General features: G+C 38.2%; 3 protein-coding genes across 3 annotated transcripts in view; 1 reads left to right on the forward strand and 2 right to left on the reverse strand.

Annotated features, from left to right (window-relative positions):
* The first annotated feature begins 533 nt into the window (after positions 1 to 533).
* On the forward strand, positions 534 to 8,513 carry hacd4 (3-hydroxyacyl-CoA dehydratase 4). Its single transcript, XM_033983513.2, has 7 exons — positions 534 to 685; positions 2,105 to 2,211; positions 3,119 to 3,246; positions 3,792 to 3,901; positions 4,715 to 4,821; positions 8,011 to 8,142; positions 8,219 to 8,513. Coding segments are annotated over exons 1-7 (675 nt in total). The 5' UTR covers positions 534 to 683; the 3' UTR covers positions 8,308 to 8,513.
* adam19a (ADAM metallopeptidase domain 19a) overlaps positions 4,796 to 26,172 on the reverse strand; it is a 281,413-nt gene continuing 260,036 nt past the window's right edge. Inside the window, exon 23 of the mRNA XM_033983382.2 lies at positions 4,796 to 4,806. The gene's annotated coding sequence lies outside the window, so the exon portion shown is untranslated. The remainder of the gene's footprint in view (positions 4,807 to 26,172) is intronic.
* The window catches only part of focad (focadhesin), a 32,846-nt gene continuing 17,596 nt past the window's right edge, over positions 10,923 to 26,172 (reverse strand). The window contains exons 12-44 of the mRNA XM_055229037.1: positions 22,789 to 22,893; positions 22,529 to 22,630; positions 22,328 to 22,455; positions 21,400 to 21,526; positions 21,189 to 21,323; positions 21,026 to 21,076; positions 20,774 to 20,857; positions 20,111 to 20,249; positions 19,794 to 19,982; positions 18,975 to 19,096; positions 18,722 to 18,814; positions 18,337 to 18,425; positions 18,170 to 18,211; positions 17,798 to 17,906; positions 17,587 to 17,703; positions 16,714 to 16,952; positions 16,554 to 16,643; positions 16,012 to 16,159; positions 15,771 to 15,890; positions 15,564 to 15,686; positions 15,273 to 15,350; positions 15,084 to 15,155; positions 14,764 to 14,866; positions 14,264 to 14,344; positions 14,049 to 14,177; positions 13,863 to 13,978; positions 13,182 to 13,442; positions 12,999 to 13,088; positions 12,313 to 12,490; positions 11,979 to 12,076; positions 11,480 to 11,731; positions 11,334 to 11,409; positions 10,923 to 11,049 (exon numbers count right to left, since the gene is read on the reverse strand). Of these exons, the coding sequence (XP_055085012.1) occupies positions 10,976 to 11,049; positions 11,334 to 11,409; positions 11,480 to 11,731; positions 11,979 to 12,076; positions 12,313 to 12,490; positions 12,999 to 13,088; positions 13,182 to 13,442; positions 13,863 to 13,978; positions 14,049 to 14,177; positions 14,264 to 14,344; positions 14,764 to 14,866; positions 15,084 to 15,155; positions 15,273 to 15,350; positions 15,564 to 15,686; positions 15,771 to 15,890; positions 16,012 to 16,159; positions 16,554 to 16,643; positions 16,714 to 16,952; positions 17,587 to 17,703; positions 17,798 to 17,906; positions 18,170 to 18,211; positions 18,337 to 18,425; positions 18,722 to 18,814; positions 18,975 to 19,096; positions 19,794 to 19,982; positions 20,111 to 20,249; positions 20,774 to 20,857; positions 21,026 to 21,076; positions 21,189 to 21,323; positions 21,400 to 21,526; positions 22,328 to 22,455; positions 22,529 to 22,630; positions 22,789 to 22,893 (3,960 nt within the window). The 3' untranslated portion in view covers positions 10,923 to 10,975. The remainder of the gene's footprint in view (positions 11,050 to 11,333; positions 11,410 to 11,479; positions 11,732 to 11,978; positions 12,077 to 12,312; positions 12,491 to 12,998; positions 13,089 to 13,181; positions 13,443 to 13,862; positions 13,979 to 14,048; positions 14,178 to 14,263; positions 14,345 to 14,763; positions 14,867 to 15,083; positions 15,156 to 15,272; positions 15,351 to 15,563; positions 15,687 to 15,770; positions 15,891 to 16,011; positions 16,160 to 16,553; positions 16,644 to 16,713; positions 16,953 to 17,586; positions 17,704 to 17,797; positions 17,907 to 18,169; positions 18,212 to 18,336; positions 18,426 to 18,721; positions 18,815 to 18,974; positions 19,097 to 19,793; positions 19,983 to 20,110; positions 20,250 to 20,773; positions 20,858 to 21,025; positions 21,077 to 21,188; positions 21,324 to 21,399; positions 21,527 to 22,327; positions 22,456 to 22,528; positions 22,631 to 22,788; positions 22,894 to 26,172) is intronic.

Here is a 26,172-nt window from a genome sequence, read left to right on the forward strand (position 1 = left end):
GTATAATTTGTTTATAGTCTGGTTTTGGACCATAATGTGGATAGCTTTCCATTCATCCATTGATTTCATATAGTATTGAATACAGAATATAGAATATAGTAATGTTTAGGAGAAAAAGACTCTAGGTCATACATATAAGGTCATAAGTGTCAGTTATGAAAACATGTATATGATAATCTGCTGCTTGCTATGATGAAGTGTAACTATGAAGAGGGGGCTGTCAGTTCTGCAGTTTTAAACAGGAGGTCAATTAACCTGTTTACAATGAACAAAATGTAAATGAACAATCTCCGTATGTTTTACATAAAATAATAGCAGTAAAAGTATTTTTAATGGAGATTAAATATGCTTTACACAAAAAAGTATTTCTGCAGTTCAACAGAAATCTGATATCTTACATAGTCTCCAGCCTGTTCTCTGGTTTATAGAGGTATCTTTCTTCTCTACTGTCATAACAACTAAGAGTTTGCCTGTACAGAACACTCAAGGGGGCTGGCCCAGTGTGACGTCAGCTCACCTCGGAATGTGGACTTCCTACTTAAGCCTCCTCGCTTTTATGTACTTTGAAATGTGTGTGGTTCTTCATTGGGCATGCTTCTTGGAGGTGTAAAAATGCTCCTGCCCTGACTCCACTGAGAATCAGCGGGAACTACAGAACCTGACTGCACAAGACCAGGAGCAGAATGTGAGTAGTTTCCCAGATGTGGTGAGGAATGCAGTTTTTAGGGTGTGATTTGGACCAAATTGCCCATTCTTCAGCTACTGCAGCTGAGGAATCCATGCATCATGTAAAAAAGAGGAATACCACAGTCTGGTTTTGTTGCTCATGTGGTGGTAATAGTCTTTGCTTACAGTGGACATACAAGCTTCTGCAAAGTGTGTCTAACTCCATTCTTCTCATACATGTCTTAAATTCCAACTGTCCATAATGCAGACCCCTTGACTTTTTCAATGCAGTTGACTGGTTTCCCTACTCAATTCACTAAAATGCAGCTAAGATAATTGTACTGAAGTATTTGCTAAATTATTTTTTACCAAAAAATAAATAAAAATCTGACAACCATACAGTACACTAGGACAAACCTAACTAAGTATTTGAAAACAGCTTTATTTTGTTAAAATATGTGATGTGAGGGGTCTCCCTAGCATCATTATGTTTTTCAATATGTTTTATAACTCAGCTCTAATTCCTGTAATTTTCTTCAACTTATTTTGTTATAAAATTCTGATATATGGCCTAGTACTAGTTATAAAGCTCAGTCCATGTTATCTAAGCCTGTGTCATCAGAGGTATAATACTCCCTACAACGGAAGCATAGCTAGACTAGACTGTGCTAGACTGCAATGCAGCACTATCATTATGTCTTGAGAGTTCATATCTCCGGGTGCTGGGTCCCGTCCTGATACTGAATAAAATTCTCCAGCATGAGAACTCCAGCGTCATTCCTATTCTGTTCAACTCTCAGGCTACTACAATTCATTTTACAACACAAGCTAAGAGTAAACTGATTTGAAATAATATGAGGCAATAGTAAGTGCTCTTGTTTTGACCTTGTGTAATACATTTTCAATGCGGACAGCGCAGGACAGGAATCCATAATATTTACGACCGTTGCAGTGAAACCTGCTTCTTTATGCCTGACGTCTGTGTTGGTCATGGAGCACTTTATGGTTTGGTGACATGGTCGTATTTTGGCAGGGTTACACAGTATATCTTATTACTAATAGCACAGGCCAAAAGTGCTTTGTCAAACAATACAAATTAGCTATTTGAGAGTCACATAATTGAGACAATGGACAAAAGTAAGACAACCTATGCTTAGTTGAGGATTGTATTTGCGGATTCTACAAACATTATTATAGATTTACTCAAACTCAACACAAAAGTGAACCATCTGGCGGCATTAAAGGGGCACTATGTAATTTTTTGAGTGCAAGGCCCGTTACTTACTTTTCTAGATGTTATTGCTTTGGTGGAATGTTACAAAGTATTCCATTAAATGTGTCTCTTTATCTGGGTGGGGGAAAATTACCAAAAAAGGTACCTTCTGCTCCTTCAAGGTTCTATGTCCAAACGTTTATCATATTTGACTTCTGTCTGCAGGCTCAGCTTCCGGCTCACCTATATTTTTGTGTACAATCTACTGCAGTTCTGTGGACACACATGGATCCTTACCAACACCATTGCCAGGTTTCTGACATTTGGAAAAGGTAGACTTACATTAATAAAACAGGGCTTTGTAATGACAGTATAAGAATTCCTATTATAACAGTGAACAGCCTTTGCAACTAAAAGACATTTCTAACATTTCAGAGGTGGGTAGAATAGCCAAAAATAGTACTCTAACAGGCTATTACTTTTATCTCTATAAGTAATGGCCTATTAGCCCCCCCCCCCCCCCCCCCCCCTGACTGGCCCGACAACATACCTTCACTTTAAAAATCCATCCATCCATTTTCTTCCGCTTATCCGGAGCCGGGTCGCGGGGGCAGCAGTCTAAGTAGGGACTCCCAAACTTCCCTCACCCCAGACACGTCCTCTAGCTCCTCCGGTGGGATCCCAAGGCGTTCCCAGGCCAGCCGAGAGACATACCTCCCTAGGGAGGCGTCCAGGAGGCATCTTGAGCAGATGCCCGAGCCACCTCAGCTGGCTCCTCTCAACGTGTAGGAGCAGCGGCTCTACTCCGAGCTCCTCTTGTGTGACTGAGCTCCTCATCATATCCCTAAGGGTGCGCCCAGCCACTCTGCGGAGGAAACCCATTTCGGCCGCTTGTATTCGTGATCTTGTCCTTTCGGTCATTACCCAGAGCTCATGACCATAGGTGAGGGTAGGAACGTAGATTGACCGGTAAATCGAGAGCTTCGCCTTCCGGCTCAGCTCCTTCTTCACCACAACGGACCGATACAGCGACCACATCACTGCAGACGCTGCACCGATCCGCCTGTCAAGGAGGAGGAGTTGAAGTATCTCGGGGTCTTGTTCACGAGTGTTCACTTTAAAAATATATATTAAAAACACTACGCTAAAAAGTTTACTCGTGTTAATATTCTTTGCCAAAAGTTTGAATTAAAAACAACATTTTCACAAGAATGTGGTTATGTTTTTCTTACTCTGCAGATGCCTTGGCGGACATGTTTTACTCGGTAGGCTTTGTGATGAGCCTGTGTCAGCTGTTGTCCTTCCTGGAGCTCTTCCACATCGCAGATGGCATCGAGAAGGCCCGGCTACTGCCACGCTTCATACAGGTTGGTACTCTTATTACCACAGGTTGGTAGAGTAGTTAAGTGAGAGTAACATTATTGTAAAGTTATAAAGTTATAACTCAAGTAAATGTACAAAGCATTGGTCCAAGAAATGACTCAAGAGTTAGAAAAAGTACTTGAAGAAACTACTCAAGTAAGAGTAATTATAAGGGTAACTGTCAGGATGTAATATCTGATCTATAATATGAGTCAGACAATGTATTTTCAACAACAAAACAACAAATGAATGCTCAAAATCTGGTATTTTCATAAACCACAAAAATGAGTATTGTATCTAAAGGAGCAGTGCAAGCAACACAAATGTTGAAATCATTAAATAACCAAAACTGTTACTCAAATAATGTTGCTTCAAACTAAATATTTCTCAATGAGGAGTAAAAGTGGTGTCTGAAAACTACTCTGAGAAGTACAATTTTGTCAAAAACTTTAACAAAGTTTAAAAGAAAATGTAACTAAGTCATACCCATCTGGTTATTATCCCTTGTACTGAGGCATTCTTTACATTTAATGAGTGTGTTTATTTGAAGGTAACAGAGAAGAATGTGCTTTTGATATTGGTGATCCTGCTGGAGGAGATGCAGAGTAAGCCTGTGGTGTGTCTGCTGTTTCTCCTCTGGAACATTCAAGACCTCTTAAGGTAAAGAGTGTCAAAACATTTTATAAAATGAATTTTTGCAAATCAAAACATTGAAAAATGTCTATTGGATTTGCGACTTTGTGCTTTCAAGTAGACCTACATGAGATACATGAGATTATTCTGCTCCAGGGGTTGGAACTTGTTTTTCAAGTAGTATTTTGATAACGCCAGTACCATAAGGGCAAACCATGAAACCACTACTATATGTGCCAAATTGCCCCTTGTAACGTTCAACATTTAATGTATAAAGGTGGACTATGTAACATGGAGTTTTTATTGCTTTGTTTGGAATGTTTCACAGTAATGAACATGCGTCTTGCATTTATTAAATCACAGATGGATTTATTACTAAAGATATCTTGAAAATCTCACATCCTTACTGTGAGTGAGCTTGCCTCTCCACAGATCTACCCCTTATCTTGGCCTGGTGGTCCCACCTGCTTGTCTCCAGAGAGATTCATATGTTTAATGCCATAGTGTTTCATATTCCAGGCAGAGCAGAAACATATCCATAGACCCTCCATTAGCAAAATGACAGTGCACCGTAAAGGAAACAATCGGGGCCAAGCTAACTTAAAGCAACATGTCCAGTGTTAAATAAGACTGTCATCTGATGTAAACAGTGTGTTATTACAGGCAAGGCAAGGCAAGTTTATTTGTATAGCACAATTCATACACAAAGTAATTCAAAGGGCTTTACAGAATAAGAAGGACATTTAAATTACACAAATCACAAATAAATAATCACAAATAATTATCATAAAATTAACATTACAGTGTCTGCGGTATGTAATTCTGTTTGATGTGAGCCAGGTACCCCCATGAGCTGCTGTGTGCAATGGACAGGCCGTCTGTGACTATGCTGTGGACCCGCTACACACTGTGGATTCCTCTGTATGCTTTGTCTGTGGCCATGGAAGGTCAGTACTGCTCAAGTCTATTCTATACTATCACATTTAGAGACTCAAGTACTTTATATGAAGTCCCCAGACTATCAAGAGTGTGATAGTAGTAGAATTTGACAAGTTTCAACATGTTTAAGTAACTTCCCAACAGAATCCAAACAAACATTTTCCACAGTGTTCACTATGTTCTTGGGTGTGGAAGTTAAAATGATCATTGTTCAATTCAGACTTATAGGATGGGTCAAATGCAGAGGACAAATTTCCCCATGGAGACCATAAAATGTACTTTACTGAGCTGTACTCTGATGACTGGTCCACTGTCTGAGCTGCTGTACTGTTGGAACCAGCCTGGAATTGACTTGCAGGAGTTGGTGTCTGTAAAAACTATAGACTCGTAGTACATTTGAGGAGATAAAGTACCATTACATTATTAAGTTCTGTTTGTATACAGTTGTCTATAATGAGATGCAGTGCAAGTAAAATGTAGCACACACATTAATCATTATAGTTGTGCTGTTGACAATGACTAAAAACCTTCACTGAATTAAGTAGTGCTATGATACAAATTATCCAGCACTCATTCAAATAGGAATGAGGGCTGAGGATAATTTAGGACATTTTAATCAAAAATTATTTTCAGTCATGTAAACAGATATAGCTGGATCTATGTTTAATTGTGAATGAGCAGCTTGGGTCTTTTCAACTGCAAGGTAGAGCAGAGTTTGAATTTTTCACTATGTAACTTTATGTTGGTGTCACGTCACCTGCATCATTATGTAGAAATAGAAAGTTAATGCCTTACTGTGGAAAATTATACCCAAAGTAACATTGTTCAATTCAGACTTATAAGATGGGTCAAATGCAGAGGACAAATTTCCCCATGGAGACCATAAAATGTACTGATCCGATGGAGTGCAGATGCAAAAAAAATTGCAGCATCGGGTATCAATCTGACATTATTTTAGTTTATTTTCTGAAGCCCGTCTTCTCCGGAGAGAGGGTTGTCTTGAAAGGGCAGCATTAACCACTAGACCATGGCCTCCTGACCAATCAAACAAGCATCAGGGTTTTATTTAGTTATGTATAGCCACATTGAACTTGGCCATGTAAAAGTCAAAATTAACCTGTTTCTGATTGTCTTTGGTTGCAAAATTAACCTGTTTGTGATCGTCTTTGACTGTGTATAGTCAATCTGCATTTAGTTGTGAATTAATGTCCAGGACACTGGCCATTAAACTGTATAAAAAAATTAAGGAGGATAGCAAGTCACATTAGTATAAGAGTCTGCCACCATGTGCTCGAATCTATTACTACATAATAACTCATACATTGCACTAAATATTACCTCTTAAATATCCACAAAGACATAAATAATGTGTATGATTAGGTAGTGATCATATAATGAATAATTATACAGAAATACATCATCTTTGAAGACAGAGCTGTGTGACCCACCTGACAGGGTTAGGCAGTGGCGGTATTTAAGCTATGGCCGATTCATAGGCTATATTGTCATCCAACCATCAAGACCAGCCTTAACATGCTTTTTGTTTTAGTTTATCTGATGGACAGTGATAGTAGTAATACGTGTTATAACAAAGTCATGTGAATTATCACATAATGAAGAAAGGAGATTATACAATTCTACAAAGAAGAAAGTTCTGTGTATAGATGGAAACTAAGCTATAGGCCTACATCAAAAAGTAAACTAGTACGCAACATAATGTAAAAATACACAACTTTTTTTTTTGTGTGTACTAATTAGCTACTAAAATATCTCCAGATCTCCTATGTGATCTCCTATTTTTTTCACATGATTTCTTTTTTTTACCAACTTTACAACATGTATGTGACCTGTCTTCTTCTCTTTTCTGGAGTTTGTCACTTGTTTTATAGTTTACTCCACTGTCAAAGTGAATGGTTGCAAGGGGGAAGTGTTGTGAAGAACAGGAAGTGAACTGGCAAAGCAGATGAACATGAGGAAAACAGTTTGAGCACACACAGCCAATAGGCTTAGTGCCTGCCAACCTCACTGTTAACATCACAACTTCCTGCCAATTTTATCTGTATGAGTTTTTTGCAGAGTCACACTACAATGAGATATTTAAAGATCAAGCAGTGAACAGGGAGCTGCGGGTGGATGCCATTGACAATATGTTAAACACTACACACACACACACACACAAAAAAACTTCTATTGTTGTGCCTTCTGTTCTGATGTTTGTGCCTCAATGCTAATGCGAATGTTGATTTTGAGGCATAATAGATATTAAAACAATGCTGCAAACTGAAGTATTCTACATAAAAATAATTGGGTCATCTTTATTTTAATAATTTTAATAGGCTGTTTATTTTATGCTTTCCAATTTTAATAAAAGTGACTGTGAGCTAACTAGTGCACAGAGCCTATTAATATAATGCATAACATAAAATGTTTAAGACGTAGACATGCTCAGAACCATAAATAAGAAACAAACCCAGAAAATACAATGGCAGTCATTTTGTTTATTGTTGTCATAATACTGAGGTATGTTATTACTGTACACAACTTTAGGGTTGACATTGCCAGGCTTTTTGGAGATGTGGGGTGACCATAGACTGTATGTATATATAAATGGACATAGCTTATCTGCTATGTTCCAAATGGGAAGTGAGTGGGTACACTTCGGGCTCCATCAACTCTGGCTCTAATTCAAAAACTGTGGCCCCTCTCCCCAGAACTGATGCTGTCAGGCTCATAATTTTGGTTTGTATTAACCTGCTTTGCATGATCTTGGCCTTTTTTATTTCACTATTCTGTCCGTAAATCAAGATATGAACATTAATAACAGACAAATCAGGAGTCTTCTTTCCCAGAGGTCAATTCTGTTAGCGTTGCAAACATGCAACAGCCAATTGTCCACTCCCTCCAGCCTTACTCTGTGTTGGCTCTTTGGTTGCTATGATACTCGCAGTTGAATTTCCAAATATATAACTCAGCTCCAAATTCGCCACATAATTGCTAATCTCGATGAGCTTCATTTGAATAGAGCCGAATACTCACACTCACTTAGTCCACTTCTTTATAAAGTCTATGGAGGTGACCTAGGTTTATGGAGCCAAAATGATCCTAAAAAGACAAATGTCCTGACATAGGCCTGGCTTCTCCAGTTAGACACTTTCATGGAACACGTCCATTGCCCTTTTGTAAAACTGTTTCCACAGGCTTCACCCTTTATCAGGCTGTACCGTACATCAGTCCTGTGACTGCACCTTCAGATTTACTCAACTCCACGGTAACCACACCCACCAACCTCCATTTTGTTCTGGTTGCCTACTTCCCACTTCTGTTACTTGGTAAGGATGCAATAAAGATGGAACAACATTACTGTATACTACTGATTAATGATGAATGGTTTTGCTTTTTAATCAGGTGGTAGTATAACCGTTTGGCAGTTGCTGAAAGAGAGAAGGCACCATCTTGCCAAATGGAACAAGAAAAAGAAAACAAAATTGAAATGAGCTTTTTGACCAAGAAGTGAGAACTTTATGAAAGCGGTATCATGAGCTTAAGCACTTCTGGTTTCAGCAAGTTTTCAGAGGAAGAAGTAGGCCTGTTTGTACTTCAGTCTATGTAGAAGTGGGTTCCACTGTATTTGTTGGTATATCAACCATAAGCTCTGGTCTAAGTGGTTTTCTTATTGAAATCTGGACAGGACCTCAAAGCCAGGAGACATGCTGAAACAACAAATAACAATAATTTGATTTATGTTTCTATCAACACACATCGAGGACCATGATTTGAACAGTTAGCATGTCATATCTATTTATGTTTAAAAGACGAAATATTATGTCATTATGTTAGATGTATATGATGTAATGAATATTCTTATCAAAGTGACTTCCAGTTCCACTAGTATCAGCTGTCATGTTTACATGTTTAGTATTTAGTATCTTAAAATATCCATTGATTTAACATGAAATAAATAACATATTCTGTTACATGAGACGGTGTATACCCTCATTTGTCCAGGAGTGGTTCAATGTAGAGGCAAGTTTCAGCGGTGGTCATCTGGACAATGTTTTTGCAATCAAAATGTCTCAGCCCCCATCCAGAAGCCATTTTCAATTGATAGAAATGGCCTGAAACACTGGGGCTTTATCCTCTGAGTTACTAAAGCCCAGTGCCAGTTTTAGAGTGAAACCACCCTGTCTTAGTTTACTAGCGCACATCATTATGGGTTGTAATGCCCCTATTGCGTGTTGGCTGGTAGATTATAGCGGAGTCCACCATTCCTGTTCAGAGAGGGATTCTCAAAGTTAGCTGCCTTCATTCCCTTAGCAAACTTTTTTTTCTCTCTGCTTAAAATCTGTACCTTGCTGTCTTCAAATGAATAATTTGTGGTTTTAAGATGAAGGTGGATGGCATTTTGCACCCCTAAGTTTGTTTTCTGTGTTGATATAGTCTCTTGTGTATTGATTGCTTAGTTTTCCCTCTGTACTGTTTATGGCAGCCTTCTACATTACTGTTTTTGTATTGGTGTCTTGTCCTTGGGGTGAACCAGTTTCTGTCTTAGGGTATTAACTGTTTTAAAATACAGGGAAAAGTTGTGTTGTCTGAAGGTCCTGTGAAATTGTTCAAACAACCCGATGCATATGGGAGAGAGACCCCATTTCTCCTGGGTTCTGTTTCCCTTTTGTCCTGCTTTTTGTCTCTTTTCACTCTGTTGACAGTCCATGTGGGATATCCACAGGCTGAGGGTACATTTTGGACATGTTTCCCTTGTATCATCAACATAACGCAACCACTGCTAGGAGGTGTGTCCGGGAAAGAAGTCAGTGCTTTCTTCTCGAACAATTCCATGTAAAGGCTGTCTTATATGGATGAGACAGACAGTAGCCAACCTTTGGGTCACTGCCACCTTGAACAGTGCAAAAATCTCCTCCTTCTAAAATCACATCTGAAGAGAGGAAGGCACTTCCTGAGGTAGGTCTTGTGGCCATTAGTTACCACACAGCTGATTAGCTCATGGATCTATTGAAATAAACGGTTGAGCTCCAATGCAGGAGATAAAAAAATAACAATTGAAATCATAGTGGAGCAGCGCACTCTTGTGGTGACATTGAGACTATGAAATGTAAACTCCACACACGTCTCACCTGGGAGTCGAACCCTGTTTTTTCTGGTCCTGAGCTGCTAGGTCCAGTAACTGAAGCACCTGTGGAGCGCAACAATGACCACCCACCCCCCAGTTCAGGAACTAAATTTCCTATTCATTTTTCTCATGGACGTTCCGAAAAAAATTTATATATAAAATTAAGATTTGAAAGCTTGCTCAGGGATAATCAGCTACGTGGTAACTGATGCTTTTGAAACTTTATAAACAGTGATCATATAATGAATAATTATAAAGAAATACATAAACTGAATGACCCATCTACTTGCGTGTCTTGCTTAAGGACACAACAAGAGAACTTGGTCCAAGCAGGAATTGGGAGACCATTGCTCTAACCAGTGAGCTACTGACGCCCAATGTTTGTACTGATATTAGCCACTAAAATATCTTTAATACTATTCATAATTACTCATCACAGATTACTTGTCACAGGAGCCATTGCATAAACAAACAAAGACATTTTGTTTATTGTTGTAATTATACCAAGACATCTTTTTGCTGTACACATATTTAAGGTTGACATTGCAAGGCTATTGTGGAGACATTCGACTCAGGTTTATGGAGCCAAAATCATCCTAAAAAAAGACAAATGTACTGACATAGGCCTGGCTTCTGGAGTCAGGAGTCCTTTTGTAAAATTGTTTCGAAAGTATTCAAATCTACTCAACTCCATGGTAACCACACCTACCCACCAACCTCCACTTTGTTTTGATTGGCTACTTACCACTTTTGCTACTTGTTAAGGATGCAATAAAAATGGAACAACATTACTGCATTGTAAGCAAAATTCACACAGACAGTGGCTCCCTCTTTTCTGCATCACTCAAGAAAAAACAAAAACATCACGGTGAAATGGTTTGCTTTTTAGTCTTGCTGACGGTAGTATGAGAGTTTGGCAGCAGAAATGAGATTTTTGCCTAAGAACTGAAAACTTTACAAAAGCAATATTAGGAGCTTAAGCAGTTGGCCTGTTTGTACTTCAGTCCATGTAAAGGTGAGATATATTTGTTGATCTACCAGCCATAAGCTCTGGTCCAAGTCGTTTTCTTCTTGAAATCTGGACAAGACTTCAAAGCCAGGAGACAAGCTGAAAAAATAATAACAATCATTTGATTTGATTTCTATCAAGGATAATTAATGTGTTCAGGTAACATATCTATTAGACTAATATGTTTAAAAGAGACAATTTTGTGCCATTATATTAGTGTATAGGATGTAATGAGCATTCTTATAAAAGTGACTTTCAGAAGTTCCACTAGTATCAGCTGTTATGTTTACATGTTTAGTATTTAGCATTTTTAAATATCCACTGGTTTAACATGCTGAACTGTGAACACACTGTTCTGAGCTCTATAAAGTGCTGTTCTTTACCTTTAACTGCTGAGAGGCTGGCTGCTGATATATTCTCTTGTGGGGCCTCTGTCACACTGAGAAGCCAATCTATGAACTAAAACAACAAAAAGACCTTAACATTTGGTGGATGAAGTGATCTAACCATTCTCCATTCCTGGATCTACCTTATGTATCTGACTGCTCCAGGGATTTTTGGCCAGCAGCAGGGGCAGGCTGTGAGATAGCCCGAAAATGCATGGACGCAGGGAATGCTTCAAAAATGACTCTTTACCGTAGAATCTGTGTTGTATAGTTGGAGGTTTGGAATTGGGTTGCCATGGAAACCACTGAGCCCGAATGCCAAGGAGAAGGGGCATTGAGTGGTCGCCCCAGGACACAACAGCTGCAGAGAAGACCTGGAGCAGGAAGTCTGTGGCCTAAAAGGAATTTAAAAGCAACAATCTAAACATTTGTTATACAATTCAATCTATAAAATATTGAGTATAAAGGTTATTATCAAAGTAAACCCTTTTTCTTTCTTGATTGCTCATCAGGATTAATTAAATGTAGTACTAGAAGTGAAGAATGTGTATAAAGGTTCTCAAAATATGTACTCTAAATACATATTTTGGTACATGTACAAATTACTTTCCAACATTGACTACTAGCAAGGACATGACAAACCATTTTAGCATCGCCACAAGAGACAGAGGTTGCACCGTACACAATATTTCTGATGAGTCCCATCAACTCCAAGAGCCATTCCATTCTTTTGGTCACACCTAAGAAAACAGCAGAACAGTTATCTATGTTTACAGTCACCACATGGCCAAACAATATTTGACTTAAGTGCCCTCTTGTGGGTGCATCTAGTATAACTTGTCAACTACAGTCTCTGTAGTAATTGCTGAATACAAACCAAAAACAATTTTGAGTAAATAAAATTATATACTTGTTATTTAAATTACAAGTCTATGTTACAATTTTTTAACCAAGTGGAATCTAGCTCTAAGCTGACCTGTATGGGCGCTGGCTGCAAGGCGACACTGGTAAAAGGTCTGCTGTAGTAACCAGTCCACTCGGTGTCTGGGCCAACCACGGAGCACCCCAGAGATGACATCATTCACACCCAAAAGAGGTACCCTGCCCTGGGACGTCAGATAGCAGAGGACAAAACAGCACTTCTCCATTTGGGTCTGAAAGAAAATGTGGTGTTGTTACTAAAGTTAATATATGCAAATTGTATTCTATCAAAAGATCAGAAAATTAATAAAGCAATACCCCTCTAAAATAAACTATACATTTTCCCTCAACATTTTCTAACTTTTCTAGTAGATCGAATCTACGGAGGAGTGTCCCTAACAAACTCATGAAAATTCATCTGAGCATGCTCCCACTGGTGCAATTTTCGGCTTGTTCCGCTGTTATGATGTTTCAACCAATCAGCTTGGAACATCTCGGTAAGTCCATACCACTTTCAGTAAGGGTCATCTCAGATTGATAATGTGTAGAACTCAATTCAGTCAGTCAAATCTGTTTTTGAAGGTTTCTGAAGGTACTGAAAGGTAGAGGTATTTATAAACAGTAACTGAAAAGATGCAAGCTATATTAATTTGACTGTGGAAAATTTCTGACAAAGCAATAATATCTCATTGAGTTATGCAGGTGGTGGACCCAGAAAAGTTACTAGCTTAAAATAAATACCTCAGTGACTTTGGCTATTCTGTCTATTTCTGTATCTGACATCTCTGAGAGGCATTTGGCAGTTCCCAAGTACAACTCCACCTCCACATCCTGAAAAAATATAAAAAGAATGCGATAAACATTTAACAAAATGGTAAAATAAAATACAGTTATACAAAAATACAACATTATCACTAAACATACCTGAATATTGTTTGGCAGCAGGTTAAAGATCTTCTCTGTGGTGGAGCAAAGGAGGCTCCAGCAGTGGTTGGGGGGGTTAGGGAGGGACATGGCTTGAGCGAGTCCCTGCAGGAGTGAGTGGCACAGGGACAGGCGCTGGGGTCGGAGGGCATCCTGGAAGTGCTGCAGACCCAGGCTCTCCACATAGACTTGCAGTTTGTCCTCTGCTACATGCTTCATCCACACACCCAGAGTCTTGTACAGGTGGCCTTGTGTCCGGTACTGTGAAAGACACAAATGGATTCTGAATTCTGGTTCTTATGGAAATGTTGAAAGTATTTATATTTTGTGCCATAATATAAAATTCAGAATTCATTCATTGATTATAGATGTCACGATAAAGCATGAGAATTTTAGATGAATAATAAATTAAAGTTTTTGAATTTTTTGAGCAAACAAAAAGCTAAAATAAACAAAAAATACTCGAAAACAAACCTATTCAGCACAATAAAACAAAGACATTTTAAACTTCTAAGTAAAGTAAGCAAAAAAAAAAAAAAGAGCTGGTCAGTAAATTGAGGTATGATAGTACTAAAATATTTCAAAATTGTTTTTTGTTCATAGTGTCAAGAATAATCATAAAGTGACATCCCTGGCTCACCTCAAAACTCAAATATGCAAAAAATATGACATACAACTTACACTTAGGCTGTGCACTAGAGGAGGTGATATCCATGATCCCAAGAACAGGGCAGAACTCTGGGAAGACTGGGCCTGACTGGCAGCCAACACTAAGCACTGATGCTGGACTTCCTCCCCTGATCCAGATTTAGGAATGTCACTCAAATTACAGATTATATGACATTATATATTGGATACAATTTATACCAAATCCTAGTCGCATCAGAGGGGACAGGACCGAACTCCAGTTGATAGGTGGAAATTGGAAACTTGACCCATTTGATGCCAAAGGTGTGAGTGCTGTTTTAACCAGGTCTGGGTGGAAAAACTCTGGACCTATTGTGATATATAGACTAGAAATGTTATTGCTCTATTACCTTTAAACAATATTTTTCCTTTAACATGAAAGGTAAGGTGCTCACCCTTTTTTCCAGCCTCTGTAATGAAGTCAATGATGGCTCGGATCACACTTCTTTCTGGCAAGTAACTGAAATCTAGTGGAACTAATTATACACAAACAAAGTATGTTTTTCAGTAATAGCAATACGATCAATTGAAAATTTAAAATACAAAACTAACATTATAAAATAGGATTAACAGAATTTACAGTTAAAGTGCATATGACCATTTAGAATAGAATAGAAATTAGAAATTTGCTAAAAATTGTACTCTTAACTTTGACCACATTGTCCCTGGATGATCATTGCAATTCTGTATATTGACAACATAGAGGGATTTTATTTATTTATTTAGAACAAAACGTTATTTCCTGTAATAATAATTAAAAAAATCTTTAGCTTCCAAACTGCCACAGGACTGATGTATGTATAACTATGATGAATAATCACCACTACAAGTACTATCACACCACAGAAATTGTGAGAAAAACATTAAAACCTGTCTTTAAGTAAAAGTTCTGTACCTGCTGTGTGGCTGTGACTAGTAGACATGTGGGCCAGATATAGGTGACCCACTAAACATGCACTGTTGGACTGCAAGCCTATGGCTCCAGAGAAAGTGATGATCTGGAAATGAGACATAGACATATAGTATTTACATATTTGGTTGATTTACATGTATGTTACACACACACACACACGCATGCACGCATGCACGCGCACGCACGCACACACCCCCCCACCCCCCCACACACACACATACACACACACCCCCACCCACACCCACACACACACACACCCACACACACACACACACACACACACACACACACACACACAATACCTGTGTAATGGCACGGATGACCTCATTCAAACGGCTCTGCTGTTGTGAGGAGAGCCCTGACTCACTTTTCAGCTGTTAGAAATAAGACATAATAAGCATTTATTTATTTCAATTTTAGTAAGCTAGTGGTAGTTATTGATGTTCAGCTTGGGCAACAGTAAATAGAGGCAACAATTACAGCTCGCTTACTTGAATGAGGTATGTCTCAGAACCCACTAAAGCCACCAGGCCATTGACAGCAGCTAGTCTCTGCATTGTTGGACAGCCCTGATACCAAATAAAGCATTTATTAAATTTAAACCTCAACATAGAGTAAATTATGGCATCTTGTGTTTGGACCTTAAAAAGTTTTTCACACATTTCAGGCAACACGTAACACTTGTGGTACATAATGTTCGAGAATTTTAGGATTTGGGGAGGATTTAGATGAGATTTTGCATTAATGATGCTATGGCAGAACAAGATATCTTTGATTTATACCTCAGCTAGAAGAATTTTAATCCATGCAGCCAGCAGACGAGGGTGTATGTCCTCTGCTTTGCCATGCCCAGAGAAGGACAGACCATGGACCACCAGACCCAAAGCCAGTGAGAAACCAGGAGTCTAAACATAAATAAACAGAAGAGCTGAATCTCTACAGTATTTTGACCAAACCCTGTGTAGTAATGACTATTAAAGACTATTAACCTGTTGGCTTTCTTCTGTCAAATTGCGTAGAGTGGCCATAATCTCCTCAGCCTTGGTTGCATCAATGAGTCCAGCACTGAAGGCAGAAACACCTGCACATGCAACTGAGTATGCCAAAACCTGAAAATAGTGTCATATACGAAAAGGCACAACATTACAACCGAGCCTTTCCACTCCAAGTGGTTGCAACAAGTACCTTTAAATTACTAAATGAATACAATTATCAAATATTTTCTTGTACCTCTTGCAGCATGCGGCTCTGTGCACTGCTGTCTTGCAGATCGGCCAATAGTTTGTTTAAAATTTTTGTGACATGAAATTGTTGTTCTGGCTGTCCATGTACACAGAGAGATGCTAGCACCAAACCAAGACCAAGTAAGCAACCAGTACTGCAAACAAAACCCAGAAATTAAAATTGAGCATACTGCGATAATGCAACGTCTTCTACAAAGTTAACGAATCTTGAATTGTTGAGTTACAAAAAGCCCTATTACTGACGAGCCATTAAGAGTTTAGTTTCATTAGTTTCTGTAGCAGCATGTTCCATGATTTTGTTGTTAAATATGATCACATTCTTGTTGAAATGGTAGCAGTGGACTTTTTTACTGACAGCTGCAAATTACTGTTGTTTGTTGTTTTTCCAATCCAATTTAACTTTTTAATTGAGCACATTAAAACAACCTGTACAAATTCAACAGGAGATATGGTAGACATGAATACAAATAACAACAAAACAGCTAAATTAATAAAAACATGAATGAGCTATAAAAGAGCTACACTAACTTGTATTCCAGGTTGGGGTTGAAAGAGCAGCTTTCTAATGCATCCAGCCCCTTCGCCATTAACTCAGTGTCATTCTGCTTTGAGATATCACTGGACAAAACACACAACCATCAGACACAATAACAGTCAGTTGCTCCAAATTCAACTTTACCAAACGGACCTGAGGCGCTGATGATGCAGACTGGACAGCACCATGCCCAGAGCCAGCCCAGAGTGGAACTGTACCACCTGGGAGTCATCAGCTGAGGGGGATCCAGGCAGAGTGGACTGTAGAGCGGCCAGGACCTGAGCCACCCCATCCCTTTGCCATACCACCAGCACCGGGACCAGCAGTGACAGGGCCAGGCTGGCACATGAGCGGGCAATGGCGCTGGCCGTGTTCTCACCAGAGTAGGACCGCTGAGAAGAAAGGAATAAAAACCTGTTAGCATGACTAGATGACTGTGGATGAATTTGCATAGCATCTATTTTACTTTTGTATAACACCTATTTTACTTAGCAAGTATAAAGTATTGATTCATTGATTGATTGACTGGGAGCGCACCTGATTTGCTATACTCATCATCATCATCATCATCATCATAAATACAGTAACTAAATCAAATAGATATTGTCGATAAATAGTTCTAACTTGCCAGTTTAGCATGACTATGAGCAGACATCTTGGCTGTAGGGATATATGGGTATATTTGATCATTTTTGTTAAACCCAAATTACAGGATAATTACAGGAGAAGTGAAGCAGGGGTGGACCGTCAACGTTCAGTCCAGTCAAGCCAGATGGGTCTTTATTCCGGGTTTGTGATTGATAAAGTTGATAAAATACTTGCAGATAACATACGACGCAGTGGTATAGTTAAACCAACATTCACCTATATAATTCAATACTGCTGATAAATGAAAAGATCTGTATATTTTCTAAAAACATTAAACCTAGCTTGGACAATAAGTATCTGCAGGATGGACTATATACTGTTGCTATGACATTTGTTGAATTAAAAGTAGACAGTAAAAAGTGAATGAATAAGACGCACATGGAGGAACCATGGAAAGACCTGCCCCTTGGCTTTGTAGCCGCTACATATGATGCTGAGCAGAGTGTCCAGAACCATGGCCAACCAGCTGGAGGTGGGCACAAACTCTGGACCTGCCTGGAAAATACAGAGAGAGAGGGGTTACTTTATTCATACTGGCTACATGACAATACAAAGGTAAAACAAAGGTAAAACAAATAGAGCAGTTTACCCCCAGGCTGCCCTCACTGTCAGTCGGCAGATTGCTCTCGTACTTGGCCACAGCAGCAGCCAGACCACTCAGAGCCAGAATGGAGTTTCCTTGGACAACCGGACTGTCCCTGCATATTTAAAACAAATTAATTATTAATGAGGAATAATATATATATATATATATATATATATATATATATATATATATATATATATATATATATATATATATATACACACACATATATATACATATATATACATACATATATATACATACATATACATACATATATATACATACATACATATATATATATATATATATATATATATACACACACACATACATATATACACATATATATATACAACATTAAAAAAAACTTACTTAGTGGCAGTTTTGATGACATCTGCTAACTGATCTCTGGCCCTACACATGATAAAAAAGTAATGAATAAATAAGTTAGATCAGATCAGACATGGGCAAAGTCCAGAATTGAAATAAAACTGAAATAATGACAATATTTATGGTTGGTGTGTAAAAATGGATCTGACCAGAGCCAGGCACAGTGGTGCTGATACTGCAGCTCCTCAGGGTTGCCCTTGCCTTGTTTCTGCTGCATTTCCAAATCAGCACGACGGCCCTGGGCACATACACACATAACAGAAACAGTCATTCAGAACAGCCTCTTACAGAGATATTGTATTGCTATTGTATATAGTATGATGCCAGGAACATTGTTAGGCTACATTCAGTGTTAAATATTATCATGAAAAACCAATAGATGGCAGTCTTCACCAAAAGTTCATGTTAAATTACACAGAATACAACCCAGACTGTTTTCATGGATTAGCTGGTAATTGTATAATGTGTCACTGAAACTCTACTTTTATCATTAAGATAAAATAAAATAATCTGTGAACCAAAATTGATACAAACCTGAAGAATAGCCTGGAAAGCTCTGCTCATGAAGCTCCTCCAGGCCTGAGGCAGAAGGAGGGCCCGGTGCCATTCTGAGGGCTGGATGTTTACCTGAGGAAAGGACATGAAAACCATCATTGAATTATGTGGTCTTTACAACTTTTAAAAATTGAATTATTATGTTGAATATTATTTAACAGGACTTTAGTGCCCGTTAAAAGAGAACTGACAAAGACAGCATCTCATATCTGCACACTGTGCACAGCCTTACCTCATGGATGAGGGTGCTGAGGGTCTGCTGATAGCTGCGGCTGCGGCTCATCAGGAAGCGGTCGATGGGCCTGCCGTCGCGGTCCGTCTGCACTGGCAGCTCATAACATAGGAGAAGACCACCTGAAACATAAAAGGAGATAATTAGGTTTTAACACTTATATATATATATATATACTATATATATATATATATATATATATATATATATATACTATATATATATATATATATATATATATATATATATATATATATATATATATATATATATATATATATATATATATATATAGTATATATATATATATATAGTATATATATATATAGTATATATAGTATATATATATATATAGTATATATAGTATATATATATATATAGTATATATAGTATATATATATATAGTATATATATATATATATAGTATATATATATATAGTATATATATATATATATATATATATATATATATATATATATATATATATATATATATACTATATATACTATATATATAATATATGTAGTATATAGTTAATATGCTTCTAAAATTTACTATTGTATAGATTACTAGAATTTGATTTGTGTGCTTTGAGGTGGTACCAGGAGGAAGAAGTAAATACTAAATACTACAATACTAAAATTTCTAACTCATTAAGTGAAGGACTTGATACTTGATACAGCTTTCAATACCACTAAACAGTACTTTCTTAGACAATAGACATCACTTTGGCCCAAGTATCTAGTTTTGATACTAATATTAGTATCAGTTTGTATCCGCGTTCATATTTTTACTCTTATCTTAAATTCTGTTGTGACCTGCTAGTCCTGGCTTGAGTCCGGGCTGCTTGTTCTTCTCATAAGTCTTGAACATGAACGAGGGGATCCCGGCCACGGTTTTCCCCTGATCAGAGCGCAGCCCACCCTGCCTCAAAGCGGAGAAGTACACCCCCCGAGGCATCACCTCCATCTCCTGTTTCACCAGCGATGTCAGGAACACTTGGAAAGCTACAACACAAGCCATAATATCATAGTAAGTAATGCACAAATGACAGACAACCCTTTTGTTTAGTGAGACTGAAGCTGTAAGTCGACCCTCAGGTGGATTGTGTGCACACAATCTACATGAGGCGTACCTGGAAGTACAGAGGCAGGAGTGAGAGACAGGAGCTTCACATAAGAAGAACCAGGCACAGACAAGTCCTTCTCCTCTTCATCTTTGTCTTTGCCCTCTTCATCCTCTCCACTCTCATGCTGCTTTGTGACTGGCCGGACCTGAGGATAATTTTTTAAAAGTCAATAAATTTTAGTATCATTATTGTTATTATTGTCATTATTGTTGTCATTATTGTTGTCGCCGTTGTTATTATTATTATTAAGTATTATAATAATTTTGAGTATATGACCAAAACTATGAAACCTCTTACATTTTACATGCTTGTCTACATGGAAATAGATGCGTTTAATGCCGTACTGTGGAACATTCCAGGTAAAACACTGACATTTCCATGGAAACAAGCAGGTACCACACCCTCCACCAGAAAAGTTGCATAGCACATCTTTAATACAGAGGTTTAGTTATTAGATTAGAATTGTGATAGATTTCAAAAGGACAAAGGGGGTGTGTGTGTGTGTGTGTGGGTGGGGGTGTGTGTGTGTGTGTGCGCGCATTTTGGGGATTGTTTGAGAGGGAAAAAAAGACTGATATTTGTCTACTGTAGGAACCAAAATCAACTATTCAAAATTCAAAACATATCCATACTTTTAATAAGATATAAACATAATAAAAATAATCTTACAGCCTCTGGAAGTAGAGTTATTTTGTGATCCACTTCAGAATATTCTGCCAGAGTCTTGTATCCACACCTCGCAACCTCTGGATCCTGAAAGACAGCATCCATATAATGGCAGTATAGTGTTTTGCGGTAGTAGGACTACAGAGTTTCTACTACAGCTACACAATGCATGTTGAATGTTTTACGGTTTTAAAAAGGTAACCATGGTTAAGCATGTAAACCCAATAAAATGGAACAGCTCTATAGAGAACTGACCTTGCTTAAGACATAATTCCAGAGCAGAGCAACTACCTCTGCCTTGAGATTCTATGAAAAAGAGAAAAAAAAAAATCAATGAAACAGCACATCTCCTAACAGAAACTTGTAAATAAAGCAACACTGATGAAAAACAACATTTCTATCATTATTTTTGCAGTACCTCATATGCCTCAGACTTGACCTGTAGCTGGGGAACCAGAGCCAAAAGTTCAGTAGTGGCTTTGACAATCAGTGGACGAGAATCAGCTCTTAATTCAGGACCCAAAGTCCTCCATGTTGACACTATATCCACTACCTAGAATAACCACAGTAAATAAATGAGCACACAATAGTAGATATACAATATACATTAGTGTGTAAATGTGACTAACCTCTGCCCGGCAAAGCTCGTGCAGGCCTTGAAGAGCCAGAGCAGCAGGGGTGGCCAGGTCTGGTTTAGTGCACTGCTTTAACATCAGACTGATAGCAGCCAGCATGTCTCCTCCATGCTGGTATGGCCTGAGTCAAAGGAAAAGAATAATATATTGCAAAACATCTCATGGTTAACTGGCTTGATAATGAAGCCATTTCTTTTTTTTTACACTTTACATTTTTCAAATCTTCCCTACTAGTTATCTTTAATGCTCTTATTCTTGTTCTCTGGATCTTTCCCACTGACAGTTTTCCAGTTTAGTTATTTTAACATGTTTTTTGTATAGAACAAAATGTTTTTTGTGTGTTTAACTTTTTTTTGCTATTAACGGTGCACTATGTAACTTTTCAGCTGGAGAGTTAATTATCTGCTTGTGATGTTATTGGTTTCCTTGAGACATTCTAAAGTATGGCATTAAACATTTCAATCCTCATGGATACAAGCATGTGACACTATCAAGCTAAATTACAGGCAAGATCCGTGGAGAGACGACCAGACACACTGAAAAGTTCGATGTGTTTTTTCCACAGTATGACACTAAACTTAACATTTAATATTCACATTTGAGAGAAATGACAAAATCCCATAAAATCAAATACTATAATTTACCATAAGAAAATTTACATAAAACACAGTTCTAGAACAACTTGTTGGTTCAATTCATGGATCAAAGTGGGCTCTTAAACCTAGGTTGAGTGAGGTCACAGTGACCGTGACCATGGCTGCCAGATTTGCCAAAATCCTCCTGATGCATCTGAACATATTGTGTTACAAGAATGGGATGGGCTGACTTTTTGCTGGGTTTTCACTGCTGTTTCAGTTAATCCAGCGTCAACCCTGACAAACCTGATCCCAGACTGGAGCCCTCCTGATCCCTGCCCTCTAACCTCTCTATGCAGATGTCCCGGAGGCAGGCAGCTCTGGACAGGAGCTGCTCCCACTGGGCGTCCTGTCCCAGCACCACCCTGTTCTCTTGTTGGGACAGGAGTCGCTGTAGCTCAGGGTAAACACGGTCCTGTACAAAGTAATATCTAAACAACAAATGTCCAAACAATTCAGGGCAAACAACTAAATAAACGTGACCACACCTGCTTCTTCCACAGTGCAGTCATGAGGCGCATTGCCACAGCTCGCAGCTTGGGGGCGCTTGCCAACACGTGAAGGGTCTGGAGCACCATGGGGACACACAACTGGAGAAGGAGTACACACATAGCAACAGAGTACTTTAACCATGCATTACCTCATTAAAATGTTGATTAAAAGTATATTTGCCTCCTCTACATTGCTAATTCACAACTCAAAGCACTCTCTTATGTTGCAAATCTGATTGATCCAGTTGACGCAGTACCTTGTGTGTCCCCAGGTTTGGCAGACAATTGAGGACAGCATTGGAAAGCTCTGGCCGTTTCTCCCTTCCCAACTTGAACAGCAGCACAGGGAGTAAAGAAGGCACCTGCAGACAAGTTCAACTATGGTCAACAACAAAGTTGAATTTTTGTTCAAGTTTTGTTATTGATGTCTTTTTTTAAACTTCTTGTAGCCAGCAGAGCAAAACATTGCATGCTTTTAAAGAAGACATTTATTTGGTACTCAACAGTAATAGAGTAGAACTTATATAGATTTATTTTATATTTTGAGCATTGTAAACCTCAATATTGATCTAAAATAGATTACAGTCCAATGACTTCCTGTTCAAGAACTGCAAAACTGAGAGGCAGTGCTTTTTCATACTTTCACTTCACCGTTGCCAGCAGTTAATTTTTATTTTTGAACCCCCTGGGACCGCTGAGTCTACAATCTTATAACTGCAAATTAAAAGGTTACATGTGGGTGGGGCGGGTGAAAAAACAAAATAACACTCTGAGTAAGCTACTGGTAAGTGATAACCAACCAAGCCAATATATTGCCTTTACTTTAAAACTTTAGTGCGAAGAGATAATTGTACAATATGTGACTACACTGCTCTCTTTAAGGTATATGGTAAAAGGGATGTGGGGGAGTTTGGAGTAAATTTAAACAAGAATTTGGGGGAAAATAATCAAACACACACAACGCACATAAATACACAATCAAATACGGATCGGCCCAAGAATATCATCTGAGTTTACCGGTCATTGGCATCGCCCATGAAAAAACCCATATTGGTCAATCTCTACAAAAAAATTGGCATTTTTGTAGTTCTACATGTCCCATATTATCATCTCATAATCCTAAAACCCCATATGAATAAGGACATCACACAACATCAGTATCCAGGTTACACTTTGTCCTTTGTCCGTCTCTCACGTCTTCTGCAGGAGATGGTCAATTAAGTCTTCACGGGCCCGAGCAGGAGAGAGGAGTGAAGGACAATGCAGGGTTAATACTTAATCATATGTGAGTGCTGAGGTCAAACATATAAAGCAGTCACGCTCCATGGACATATGTGGGCTTTAATTAACATGAAGCAGCTGGTCACCACCTCCTTTCACCTGAGCGGAAGGGGGAGGGGCCACACACCAAGTCTCCTTCAGGTTTGTGACCCTTGACACATAGTCTACACTTGGATTGAAAAAATAGGAATGTGCAAAGTGCGCAGGATATTACTGATTCAGGCATTGGATCATAAGAAAGCATTTTTGCACCTGTTTAACTTAAAGAAGATATGCTTATGTTTATTCTGTTACTTAGTAATACAATACAACATACATAGATTATTATTGTACATTTAGGTTATTGTAAACTGCAATAATAATCAAAATGAACTAAAAATAGAAATCAGAACTGAGTGGCACCACCTCTTCATAGTGTAATTTCACCATAGCAAGCAGCTGACTTTTAAGAATTCTAAGATGTACAATGCTAAACACAACGACCACAAGGAGCCAGAAATTTTACTAAATAGTTGAAAAATGGTGAGATTCTGTATAAATATTTTGTGAAAATGGTGTTTATAAATGGACTGCATACTGCTTCAGGGCTTTTGAAGCCATGAAATCAATTGTACCAATGACATTATTATTGAAAAAGTGTATTTTGTTTCACTAGCTCCATTTGGAGATACTGTCCAAAAAAAAGCTTTGATCCTGTATAAAAAGGACACACTGTAAAACTTGACGATACATTCAATAACAAGACACAATTCTATAACATCAGAAAGAAATGTAGACTTTAAACTAAAAGGGCTCCTAGTGGTAAGCTTAGTATGGGCCACTACATCAAGACATTCTGTAGATTCACATATGCCAGTAACCTTCTACCTCGGCATCAAAGCAATTAAGCGTGAGGGGGGAATAGTGCACGCGTCTAACGAGCTCTGGTAATGAGACACTTATAGCTCTGTGTGATATTTCACATCGTCTTACAGAGGCATAGATTATTTGCTGTCCCATAGGTCAGCTGTCCCAATGCAGTCTGGTCCTCAGTATATAACCCCACAAACTATAGCTTAGACCAGGGGTGTCAATCATGCGGCCCAGGGGCCGAGGCCTGCCTACAGACTTGATCCGGCCCTCAGCTGATTTGTAATAAAAATACAGTCAGTAAAAATTGAATTTTTTTTGTGATTTTTTTTTTTTTTTATAAATCATAATTTTTAAGGCTCATAAAAAATGTAGATAAATATACCATTTAGTTGCGCCCATTTTTATTTTTGCTAATTGTAGAATTTAAAAAATAATAATAATAAAAATTTGAATTTCTTTCCGACGCCACGCAACGCATGCGCAATGCTTAGCCACACTGCTCTGCTGCACCGCTGCTGCAGCTGCCGCTCATAGGTCTGGGACCCTTGAGATCAAATTAAGTCATATGTGGCCCCCAGACCAAAATGAGTTCGACACCCCTGGTTTAGACATTTACACAGTAATCCTCAAATTCTACTGAACACTGTGTTGTATAAAAAGTTATGACCAGAACCAGATTTTTAAAAATTTCTTCATAAATTATTTTAGAACTGTCTAATAACTGTTTAAGAATTTCCTTGTTCTATCTAAAATGTTTACTTCATTCAATTGTTTCTTAAGTAATGGAGAAAAAGTGACTGTGTGTCTGTTTAGTTGCTAAGACCAAGCAAACTATTGATTTATCCATTGCAAAATTTGACAAAATAATAAGCCGCACAAGTCCTGTCTTGTCATTGTCTGCGGTGGACAAATTAGCGGTCAGGGTGACACAGTGACTTTTGCAGCCATGTTTGCTCCACCAATGTGCTTGGAGGGCCAAATCAGCAATTATATTATATCAACCAATACGATACTGACAGAATGTAGGACTGAATCCAACAAATACACTTAACCCTCACTGTATTTCTCACACAGCACTAAGAAAACATTAAAACTGCTACACCTACAATACAGAAATAAACTACTATTGGAGTAAGGTAGAGGAGTTTTATTCCATCTCATTGAGCACTAAGCACTATAAGTACAAATTACAAGAGTAAGAATATGGTTTAGAATCATAAAATTGTATAATAGCTTGATATTTAGCATCTTCATATTTTCACTTTAAGTTTAAAAGTGCACTATGTAAGTTTTCTAGTAGAGGGCCTGCCACCTCGTCATCTCCATGGAGATTTTGTTGCCTGGAATGTTCTGCAGTATGAGATTAAATGTATCTATCTCCAAACAGACTAGCAGGAGATGCCATCAGTCAAACAGTAAGAATGTATGTTTTTAAAAGTATTATTGAATAATATAAACACTCATAATTGAATAAATGAAAGTTAGATAAATTTAACATTGTACTGTGA

Source organism: Periophthalmus magnuspinnatus, chromosome 18 (assembly GCF_009829125.3).
Source record: "Periophthalmus magnuspinnatus isolate fPerMag1 chromosome 18, fPerMag1.2.pri, whole genome shotgun sequence".
In the NCBI taxonomy this organism is placed as follows: Eukaryota; Metazoa; Chordata; class Actinopteri; order Gobiiformes; family Gobiidae; genus Periophthalmus; species Periophthalmus magnuspinnatus.